Genomic DNA, 12,500 nt, shown 5'->3' with positions numbered 1-12,500 from the left:
TAATTTGTGTTGAAGGAATGCATAAGTATTTTGTTGTTGTCGGGTGGAAACCTTGTATGTCCCAAACCGTTCGTTTTGTATTTATCATTTTAAAAATGTAAAATAGTGAAAATAGACGATTTTGTGCTTGTAGATCTGCTATTTTCACTAGTCTTGTATGGGCAAAAGTCATTTTGGGGGTGAACTACTCCTTTAACCAATGAAAAGTATTAACTAAATAGTAACTACACTGGAACAATTGGAACACAGCTCACAGTCCCTTTTTCCATTTCCACAGCAACGATATACTGTACAGTATATATTGCATGTACATAATGTGTGTGTGTGTGTGTGTGTGTGTGTGTGTGTGTGTGTGTGTGTGTGTGTGTGTGTGTGTGTGTGTGTGTGTGTGTGTGTGTGTGTGTGTGTGTGTGTGTGTGTGTGTGTGTGTGTGTGTGTGTGTGTGTGTGTGTGTGCGTGCGTGCGTGTGTGTGTGTGTCAGAGGGAGAGACAGGGTGGTGCAAGTCTTCCTAAGCAATAACAAAAGAGCCAAATGAGAGTTTTGTCCGCATTTCACCGCTGAGTGATGGCTTTGGCAGAGGCGTTGCAGCTAAGCACTTTCAACTGCGTGCATGGCCAGAACTAAAGGCAAACAGCTGTGCCTCAGGCTAGCATGGAGCCTAACTCTCTCTCTCTCCCCCCCTCTCTCTCTCGCTCTTTGTCTCTCTGCCTCTTTCTCTCTCTCTCTCTCTCTCTCTCTCTCTCTCTCTCTCTCTCTCTCTCTCTGCCTCTTTCTCTCTCTCTCTCTCTCTCTCTCTCTCTCTCTCTCTCTCTCTCTCTCTCTATCTCTCCGTCTCAGACTCATTCTGTCTCCGTCTTTCCTTCTCATTTTGTGTCATTTGTCTTCCTCTATCTCCGTCCCACTTCATTTCTCCTTCAGTCAGCAGCAGGGGAATTCTGTGAGATGGGTGGGACAACCCATTGTTACCCAAACTCACACTCCACATCAAATATTATGACTGACTTTTAATTGGAAGTATGCAGCTGTGCATGTGTTGTGCGCTCTCTCTCTGTATGTGTGTGTGTGTGTGTGTGTGTGTGTGTGTGTGTGTGTGTGTGTGTGTGTGTGTGTGTGTGTGTGTGTGTGTGTGTTTGTGTGTGTGTGTGTGTGTGTGCGCGCGCGTGCGCGTGTGCCTGTGCCTGTGCGTGTGAGTGCATATGGGACATTTTATGCAGCCCAACGGCTCCAGTCGTAACGTGGAGTTGTGTGGAAATTATATTGTGTGTTGTTGGTGGTATTGGCATCTGCGTGTTTGATGGTTTTCTGTCAATATGGCTGAGTTCTTTTCTTTTTTCTTTTTTTGTGTCATTTCTCGCTCGCCCAGATTTGATTACGAAACTCTTGCAAGCCTGGTGTTATTTCTTATATAGAACCATCTAAAAAAATAGAATATTGTGTAAAAGTAAATTGTAAATATATTTCTTGAAACTTTCATATAAAATTAGATTCTAGATACATTGCACATTCAGTGAATTATTCCAAACCTTTCTTTGTTAAAAATTTGAATTTATATGGCATAACTCTCATGAATATCAAAAGTCCATATTTCAAAATATTACAATATTGCACGAGACCACTCAAAACAAGGATTTACAATAGAACATTTTCAACTTTCTGAAGTCAGAGTTGCTTGAAGTCCAGTGTGAATTTTCTGGTTAGTTATGATTTGGGGAGCTATGGCATCTGCAATGCTTTTTTACACAATATTCTTTTTTAGATGGATCTGTAGGTGTCTCGATTTTTATTTTAATGATTTGCTTCCTTCTTTATTGTTGGTGATGTTCCGTTGGGATGACAGCGTTTTGCTGGCTTTTAACCATTAGGCCTATTTTCCTCGCTGGTAGGCAGAAACCTGTATTTCCATATTTTAACTTTTCGTAAATATAATGCCCTACTTCAGGGGTCTTCAACAGGGGGTCCGGGACCCCTAGGGGGTTCTCAGAGTAACTATACAGGAAGTCCCCCAAATCTTTGTGTGATGGGGAACATTAGTCGAAAATAGCAGATCTACAATCTCACAACGCTTTGCAGCGTGATGAGTTGTGTGTTTGTAGATCAATCTATAGTAACCGAAAAGATTATGTACATGTAGGCTTTGTCAAACAAGTCTATGAAGCTGTCTATGAAATCTATGAAAAAGTTTAATCTGCAACACAATTCTTTTTACAATATGTAGTGGGGGTCCCTGCTTCATCGTCAATACAAAAGCATCCAAAGTAGCAGATCTGCAACCTTGAGCTTGTCAATCTGCTACTTTAGCAATTTCTCAATTAGAATCCTGACAAATTTTGGACATAATGAGGTTTCTACATGACAGACACGTTTTATAAACATACAATAAAAAGAAATCGCGAAAACAGCCAATCTACAAGCTCAGAAAAAGTTTTGAAAATCTTTGAAGATTTTCGCGTTCAGTACATGCTACAAACAGGGTTGGCCATGTAGTAAATTGTACATGCCATTCATGGATTTATCTTTAGGTATCAAAATATCAACAAACATCAGCCAACATTGACCAAACATAATTGTCCGCTTAAAGACATTTCTCCCAGGACTATTTTTGTCTAGAATTTCCAATTTAGGCATTTAACAGACACTCTTAATCCAGAGCGACTTACAATAAGCAAGGTAATACATCAATACAATAAGCAAGGTATCAGTACATCAACTTCAATACATCAAATGGTCGCTTATCTGCCGATACTGATGTATGGTCATTGAGAGTAGGCGAGTGCTACGGTAAGTGCTATGGGCTTAGGTGGAGTCTGAAGAGGTGAGTCTTCAGGCCACGACGGAAGCTAGGGAGTGAGTCTCTAAGTGCGACAGGGAGTTTATTCCACAGTTTGGGGGCCAAGGGGGCAAATTGTCTTGGGCGAGTGGATTTTTGTCCAGGGGTTTCTAGCGAGGGTTCTGTGAGCATCCCTGTGTTAGCTGATCTGAGTGAACGGGTGGGGTTGTAGGTCTTGATCAGGCTTTGGTAGTCGGTGAGTTAACCACATGGACCCTATATAATAGCGGTAAGGTTGTTTGGCGAAAACATCCATGCTAATTACAGTATGCGCTCTAGGGATGGGACAATACGCGATATTATCGTTTATTGTGATAAAAGACACTCATGATAATCGTATTGTGGGGATTTAATTGATCGTGATATTGTCCTCCGTCATGCACTGGGATCAATTCACCTTTTATTTGCCGAGCTGCATATCCGGTACCACTTAATCCCTCTATAATTGGTAAAAGGTACTTATAATATATGTACTTGATACTGTCTTTTTTCACTCTCTATCAAATGTCTTTGCCAAAAAATAGCTGCTATTGTTTGGCAAACGTTCTGCCCCAGGATAATGGATTTTGATTATGGCGATAATATCGTGAATCGCGATTTATTTTGTCACAATAATCGTGATATGACATTTTCATATCGTCCCATCCCTAATGCGCTCTCTGTTCCCGGTGTGTGTCTGCAGGTACGTGTACCACAGCTCCAAGTGGATGGTGGCGGGGAACGCTGACTCCCCCGTCCCGCCCAGGGTGTACATCCACCCCGACTCCCTGGCCTCAGGAGACACCTGGATGAGGCAGGTGGTCAGCTTCGACAAGCTCAAGCTCACCAACAACGAGCTGGACGACCAGGGCCATGTAAGAACCGATCTGGTCTGTTTATTTTCTTTTACAATACAATGTAGTGCTATACCGGAAACACACACACACACACACACACACACACACACACACACACACACACACACACACACACACACACACACACACACACACGCACACACACACACACACACACACACACACACACACACACACACACACACACACACTATCAGGAAAAAAAACATGGTTAAATGGTTAAATGGCTTCGGAATTTAAAGCTGCGATCCTTAAAGGGACTACACCATGAATTTACATTTTTCCAATTTTTATGTATTTTCTTGGTGTCCCACCAGCAACTTCTATCCTCACAAAGTCCTATTTCTGACCATTGTGTCTTTCTCAGTTTATGGGCAGATCTATGTTAGCATGTCTCAGAACGGTCCTGATTGTGAAATATCAGATTTGTCACAAGGCCTGAGAAGGAGGCAGGAGGAGCTGGGAGAGGGTTTGGGAGGGGTGGGCACTGGGCAGGCCTGAGAAGGAGGCAGGAGGAGCTGGGAGAGGGTTGGGGAGGGGTGGGCAGGCCTGCTGAGCAGGAGGTGGGGAGGAGTGTGGGGCCAAAACTGGCTCAATAGCGCAGTCCTCCCACTCAGGACAAGGTGGTACTGCAGCTGAAAATGCTCTGAAAGCCAGGCAGAAATGACAGGGGCTCTGTATTCAGGAGTGGTAATTTAGCCTCAAACCTTTTCAAAAACGTTTTTGGGACACAAACAGTGTTATATAAATTATTTTTAAATGCATGGTGTAGGACCTTTAAGGCCCATTCCCACTGGGCGCGACAAAAAATATCGTTCTAAATTGTGGATTGATGGCAGCATCCACACCACTTTCCGTGCCATCACGTCATGATGTCAGATAATTATCGTTATCTTTATCTTTATCGTCATGTAGTCCAGCTAGCTTTACAATGTACATTACCTGAATCTGTTAAGACAGCATAGAGAACTGTATGTTGCACAGTGCTGCAAAAAGCTTGTGACTTCAGTTGAGCAGATTTTCTCCGGTTCAAAAGGAAGTTGTACATATGCACAGTTAAAGTTTATGATCATGTGGCTCATGAGACACATTCTGAACCCATGCTGTCACTTTATACAAATGTCAATTAGAAAGCAATAAACATAAAAGGCTTTCATCTGAAAGCACTGCAGATCCTATCTTTTTCCCTCTCTGTCTCTGACACTTGCTTGCTCTTACTAGTCTGCGTGTGCACATGTGTGTGTGTGTGTGTGTGTGTGTGTGTGTGTGTGTGTGGGTGGGTGGGTGGGTGTGCGTGTGTGCGCGTGTGTGCATGTGTGTACGCCTGTGTGTGTGTGTGTGTGTGTGTGTGTGTGTGTGTGTGTGTGTGTGTGTGTGTGTGTGTGTGTGTGTGTGTGTGTGTGTGTGTGTGTGTGTGTGTGTGTGTGTGTGTGTGTGTGTGTTTGTCAGTACAGTATGTATGTTTGTTTTCTAACAGTAGGGAGCTACACACGCGACAGTATTTGCTGTCATTGAGGCAGTCAGGCTTTCCATCATTTTAACACTGTTCTGTGGGTGCGTTACGCTGTTAGCTTGCTGATCATGCTTGTGGGCGAGCGACACACTACTGTCACGCCATGAAGTGTCAAATGAGGTTTAGGGTCGGGGTTACACACTGTAGGAGGGGTCCAGGACCTGAACCCATGCACCTGTTGCTTTGCATCATGTTCCCAAACACAAGACAACTTTGCTTCTGACATGAACTGTAGAGTAGAGCAGTGGTTCTCAATCTTTTCAGGACGCGACCCCCAAAATAATCATATTTTAACTGGGGACCCCCCCCCCCCCCACCCTGACGAGCACTAAGAGTTGAGGCATTACATTTTGTATAACACGGTTCTATTGTGAAAATAGAAGATCTGCATGTTCACAACGCCTCGCGTTGCGTTGCGCCTTGCGTTGCGAGGCGTTGTGAACATGTAGATCGGCTGTTTTCACAATTTCTGCCTCTAATATTTGACAATTTGTTTAATTGTTATTTTAGAGGTATTAAAAGTCCTTAAATTGTCACTTTAGAAATGTGCAGATACCCTCTATACACCTGAACCACATGTTGGTTTGTTTACTGTTGAGTGAGAAAACAATGTTGCACATTAAGTTAATCATCTTGGGACCCCCATTTCTCATCAGGTTGAGAACCACTGGAGTAGTGAACTGTAGACATAACCCCATATTTCCCCATTAATCTGAAGGACAAAAGAAATTCTTGATATAAGAGAGAGGGCATGTCATGCAGCACTTTTTGTAATAAGAAACGGGTATACTCTAGGCCACGGATGCACTCTAGGCCTACTTCCGGCAAGCTTATTATGGAGAGCCACCACTGGGCCTTATGGTCTATGTAAAAAACACCCAATGGATGATTTTAGCCCTTCCATATATCGTCGCTGTCCGGCAGAAACCTCTTAAGTTTCAAATGTATACGTTTTTTCGTAAAGTAAAGCCCTGCTTCACCATACAAGACTGTCGCACAAGACTAGTGAAAATAGCTGATCTACAAGCACACAACGCCAAATACAAAACGAACGGTTTTGGACATAGGCCTACAAGGTTTCCACCCGACAACGACGATATATTGGATTTCCAAAACACATCCAAGTGTAAAATTCATATGCCTGGTTGGATTTGCTCCATGTCTCTGCTTTTGATGTTTTCTCCCTGCTTCTGGTCAGACTGAATTGAATGCACGCACATTTCCTTTTGGGAAATGTAGACCGTCTGAGATGTTTCATATTGTTATATTTTGACTGAATATCACAATTTAACAATTATATTCAAATTATATTGTACGCCAGTAAACTATTTTGGACAAATTATTTTTTATTTTTTCAAATTTTAAACAGCAAAAGTATCTCGATGCATTCACAAGACATCGCCACGTAATGCACTGTAGGCTTGTAGATCTGCTATTTGTTGTATAATTCAATTCAATTCAATCTTTATTAGCGGACTCAGGTCCATAAACAGGGTACAAGGAATAAAGATAAAAGAAACACGACAGGCAATACAAATCATTACGAAAATGTGAAATAAATTGTACATAACTTAACCCACAGGAAAAACACAGGCTAAAATTCCTGTGTACCCTTAGTCTGGATGTGGGTGGGTGACGTGACGTAACGTTTTCGCTGTCCTCGGTGTCAAACATGTATAAATAAAAAATATATTTGTCAAAAACCTTCTGAATATTGTGCAGGACATTAAGCTTTATGTGAACTTACTCAAGATTAAAACATTTCATTCCTCATTTCTTCAGAATTTTCAACCAAACATGGCAAAACTCATATGGTGTGACTGTCCTGACCTTGTTTCTCAAAGTGGGAACTTGAATAAAACTAAGAAAAAGAATTGCTAAAAATCATTTGAAAATGAATTTAGGCAAAAAAAATGTCTATTTGTGAGCCTATATCTTTTCAAAGTCAAAGCATAATGTTTTCAGTCATTTCTGATCAAAAACATTTTGTCCCCCAAACCAAAATCATTTGGTGTGACACTAGTTTGGACAAATTAAACAGGCAATTATTTGGACACCTATTGGCTAGAGAGGTCCTTCTTCTGTAAGGCTATTCAGCACTCCCAGCACAACTGCAAGACAGGTGTCTGAGGTGAGTTATGATTTTAACATTTTCATGAAATGCCATCTTGTTGAAACTTTGACAAACTCACCACTTTGGATGTCTGTTGGTGTGACACCTTTTCATTAAAAAAAGCTTAAGTTATTTGAAGTTTTGGTCATATTTCCATGTAGATCTAGGTTGCTTTGTTATAGCTAGCATGCTGTTAGCATGCTAATGTGTACATAGTAGCCTCAAGGTAAACCTAAATGCAGAAAACGTAATATGGTGTGACACTTAATCATAATGGTGTGACATGTCTGCTTGTCACGCCATATGACTTGATTGTCACACCATATGATTTATACTGTATTTAACTACAGATATAACAATAAATAACAAAGTTCCATGTTTCTTTTGTACATTTAAACATTTGTTTTAAACATTTTTACATAAAATGTAATTTAGCTTCATTCAGTGATACTTCAAATTCATCAGACAGAGCAGAAACCCCTTCACAGAAACCTTAACATATTGTTTCAATCTAAACAATATTTTCTCTTTGTCTTAAACTATACATTCCATTTTCTTTTGTCAGCTGGAAAATGACAAGTGCTGAGAGAACGAGAAAGTACAGGGAGAAACTAAACAATGACCCAGCAAGGAGAGAGGAGCCAAAGGGGCGAGACTGCATTTTCTACGAAGAGCAGGAGGTTGTCTGTGGCATAGCAGAACCGCAACAAGGCAGCCGGTTTGCTACCCTCACCAAATACGACTGGCTGATGTACAATACAGTCTAAATGTATAATCTAATCTGATCTAATACTTTTGTACTTTCACTCACTGGACTGGACAGTGGACAGTGTTAAGGTAGGACCCGAGACAAAACTAGCGAAAATAGCTGATCTACAAGCTCTCAACACGTTGTGCTGCGAGAGCTTGTAGATCAGCTATTTTCGGAGTTGCGCAACCCAGCACTCTTTAGCTAGTGGAGATGTGGTGTAATGTCATGATTCCTAATTACATTTGTTCAACACAAAATGCTGTGTTCAAGTTCAGGAGACTTCGGAAAAAAGCAATTTACCTGAATGCTGAGTTCTGTTTCCACTAATTGGTGTTAATAAAATGTTGCCTTGGCTCCAAGTGTGGCTATGCGCCTTATTGTCTCTTTAGGATCCTTCTGCCGTGGACCGGCAGAAGACTTAGGTGTGCGTAGCATTCCTGTGCACATCCTCATCATCCATCTACAACTACAATTCTTTCTTATCCCATGTTAAAGCCCTACAATAATATCCTGTTCAGAAATATTAAGGCCATGTTATCCTGGGTAATTGTTTAATCAATCAGTAAAGTTCAGTACTCACTAATAGGTAGGTTAAAACACAGTTTGCTTTGACACATGAAGATATGATCATACGGTGTGACACTAAATCATTTGGTGTGACATTCCAAATAGTGAAAAATCATACCTTTATTAATGATTAAACCAAAAAAATGTTTATGGATTACATAGAGAATATTATCAGGAAGAGTCACAAATATTTGTGTAATTTTAGAGAAAGTTTTGACAGAATACATTTAAAATATGTTGTAAGATCATGAACATGGGCCTCACACAGAGTGTCGATTATGAAAAAAATATACAGATATAATTAATTTTCAAAAAACTATAGTGGATCACTGCTTAGTTATGATAAAGGACTTTGATAAAGTGAGTAACTTAAGAAAGATGTACTCCATTTTCATTTTATGAACAATTATTTTCATGTCACACCATATGACGATTTTAGGCACAAGTACAACAAACTGCTGAATAAAGTCTGATTCCAATAAAATATCTAAAAACAAAATGTATTTCCATAAGGTTGAGAGTGAGTAGAACAAAAGTAAATAACTTTTATGCCTGCAATTTAAAGTTTTTTTAAAAACACATTTTTTGGGGCGTCACGTCACTGACCCATGTATAGTGTGAACTGCTCATAATGGGGCTTGAAAGCGTCACAGTGATGCTGTTAGTAGATACATCCAACTGTTGCATGAACTTGAACATTAAGTTTCTTAAAAGTGCTTTAAAAGTCCTCACTCCAGCGGTGACAAAACATCTGCCTAGCACTGCTCCCTCTGGGTTTTTTAAGGAGTATTCTCATAGCATCATTATATCGCCGTTGTCAGGTGGAAACCTCGTATCTCCAAGTTTCAAATTTGTACGTTCTTTCACAAAGTAAAGCCCTGCTTCATCATACAAGGCCGTCGCACAAAGGTAGAGAAAACAGCAGATCTACAAGCACACAACGCCTCGCACCGTGTGCTTGTAGATCTGCTGTTTTCACTAGTTTAAATCATTTTTAAAATGATAAATGCAAAACGAACGGTTTTGGACATACAAGGTTTTCACCCGACAACGACAATATACTACTTGCAACCTATAATGGAGGTTACGGTATTTTTGTCGTACCTGTGCATGTCTGGAAGGAAGGTGAAGATGGGGAGGAGAGGATCTACTCGCTCTTCTTCCCTTCCCATCCAGACGGTGATGGCACAAGATGGTGGTTCTCATGACACCAGAGCTGCTCCGGGGGCCACGTTGCTTCCATTAGCACCAGCCCAGATGCTGTTGAAAACAGTGCGGGTACAGCAGAGGCGGCCGGTGCAAATCGATTCCCCACAGAGCCCACAGATTGATTGCACGGGGTGCCAGGCCATGGGATTATTATTATAGAAAGAAGGAGAAGGGAGAAGAAGACAACGCCGTCCCGGATCCGAGGGACGTATCATATCATTGCAATAACCCGACAAAATGGCCGCCTGCCGTCTCTATGCGGAGAACTCTGCGGGGTTGGTAGATCTCGCGGCTGTCGAGGGGCCGTGGCCGATGCTATCGCAGTTCACTTCTGACAAATGTAATAACATGTGGGTGTTGGTGGGCGAGGACACACACACACACACACACGCACGCACGCACGCACGCACGCACGCACGCACGCACGCACGCACGCACGCACGCACGCACGCACGCACGCACGCACGCACGCACACACACACACACACACACACACACACACACACACACACACACACACACACACACACACACACACACACACACACACACAGAGGGCCTGTTTTTTAAGAGCAAGGGGAGGTCGTGTTCCGGCTCCCGCTGCTCAGTTTTTAGGGCTTTTGTTCCTCGGGAGGCCGAGAGGAAATTAATTTTTGGAGCTTCCTGTGTGGGAATAAGCCTCGCCACAGATAGGCGTTGCTTCAAGGCCGAGCCGCTCATCGCCGCCACGTCTCCTCCACTTGTGGTGTGGATCAGACAGCGTACATGTCACGGTCGGAGCAGGACAGCAACATCGAGGGTAAAACAGACAGTGACAAAGACGTTCAATGTAAATGGAGGCACATTTACAGTGTGGGTGCCATACTGTACCTTAGGGGTTGTTTTGTTTTTTTCACCCTTTTTGTGTGCAGTTAGTGGCTGTTTGGTATAGTTTTAACCAATAATCACATAATCTCAAAATACAATGAAAAGTATAACAATAAAAGAAACAGAATAGTTCTCAGTTCAATTGTTCAGACAAGCTGGTCTAACCACTTGCTGACAGGCAGTTTTTTTCTGTCTTTTGACTGATATATATTTTTACAGTTTTACCAATTTTCCAGCCCCCGCCCCCCCTCCTCCTCTCCTAAAAGAATCCTCACCACAAATAGTTTTTTATTGTATTTTTTACGATTAACTATCGCCCCCCCCCCCCTCCCAAAAAAACATAATAATAATTTAAAAAAAGAAATGAATAATAAAAAAATTCAAATAATAATCAGTGCTTTTTGCTGGAGCATCGGGCAGCTGCTTCACCAGTGGTGGAAAAAGTACTCACATTTTAATGACAGTAAAAGTATCAATACTGCTATGTGGAAATACTCCCTTACAAGTTAAAGTCCGGAAATCACAATGTACTTGAGTAAAAGTACAAAAGGGCAGCAAAATGTACTTAAAGTACCAAAAGTAAAAGTACTCATTATGCAGAAAGTCCCATTTCAAGTTTTCAAAACAACTTTTGAAAATGGCAGATCTACAAGCTCACAATGCGTCGCATCGCAAAGCATTGTGGATCGGCTATTTTCAAATGGCCAAAATGTATACAGAGCTGCAGTGGTTAATGTATGTTTTGTAACAATCAAAATCTACAAAGTAACTAGTTATTAGTTTTCAAATAATTGTATAGTGGAGTAAAAGTACAATATTTGCCTCTAAGATGTAGTGGAGTAGAAGTAAAAGTATTGGAAATTGGAAGTACTCCAGTAAAGTACAAACACCTCAAAGTTATACTTAAGTACAGTACTTAAAGGGGAGAACCACCCCGTTTTCAACATTGAACTATGTCATTAGTTTTAGGCAACACAGAAGGGGGGGGGGGGGGAACTTTTTTCTTATTTCCACATAACAACTCAAAGGTATATTCTACCACTTTTTGTGGTCACATGTTCAGATACTGGATTCTGATTGGCTTAAAACAGTGGTAAATTAGTCGACAACCTTGAGTTGGCTTATGGACCCCGCCCACTGTTGTGTTGCAGTCGTATAACTAAATAACCTTGCAAGTTACAACTGTGTTTTCTTTCATTTATATGGTAGAAGTGGTAGAAAAGCAATTTACCATTCGAGGGTCGTGGGTTGTTTGGCACTCGGCTTCGCCTCGTGCCACAACCCTGAAACAGTGGTAAATCAGCCAACAACCCACTCCCTCTCATGGTAAATGGCTTATTTAATTACATAATTCATTGTTGAAAATGGGTGGTTCTCCCCTTCAAGTAAATGTACTTGGTGACTTTGCACCACTGCATCGTAGCGGCTGTGGGGTCCGTTTGATGGTCGGCTGGGCTGAGGTGCCTGAGGCTCCATGGACTCCATACTGTGTCTTCATTACAGACGGAGGAGTTTGCAGGGTTCAGAGCCGCCCTGAACGGTCACACATCTTTTCCCTCTATTTCCTGTCTGTCCTCTCTCTCCCTCTCTCTCTCTCTGCGCCATGGGAAAGGCTAATAAAACACTGACGTTTAGAATCGAGTGCCCGAAAGTTTTTTAACAGTTGCTCAGTTGGTGTTGTTCAACGATCCGTCGCGTTGTAATATATCACCCTCCCCTCACGTGTGAGGATCTCGTCCGCTTTGAAGCACCACTCAAAATCCCACTGTGTACTTTCAAAAACTCTTATTATTAC

At 41.7% G+C, this 12,500-nt stretch overlaps 1 protein-coding gene across 2 annotated transcripts in view; it reads left to right on the top strand.

Moving 5' to 3' along the window:
• The window catches only part of tbx15 (T-box transcription factor 15), a gene marked incomplete at both ends in the record, with an annotated part of 70,567 nt that overhangs the window by 22,878 nt on the left and 35,189 nt on the right, over nucleotides 1-12,500 (top strand). For both annotated transcript variants that reach the window (XM_080753797.1, XM_080753796.1), the window contains one exon: nucleotides 3,511-3,682. In XM_080753797.1, coding sequence (XP_080609923.1) covers nucleotides 3,511-3,682 — 172 coding nt within the window. The remainder of the gene's footprint in view (nucleotides 1-3,510; nucleotides 3,683-12,500) is intronic.

The sequence above is a fragment of the Nannobrachium achirus genome, assembly GCF_963921795.1.
Source record: "Nannobrachium achirus genome assembly, chromosome: 22".
Taxonomy (NCBI): domain Eukaryota; kingdom Metazoa; phylum Chordata; class Actinopteri; order Myctophiformes; family Myctophidae; genus Nannobrachium; species Nannobrachium achirus.
This window is presented reverse-complemented; position numbering and strand designations above follow the sequence as displayed.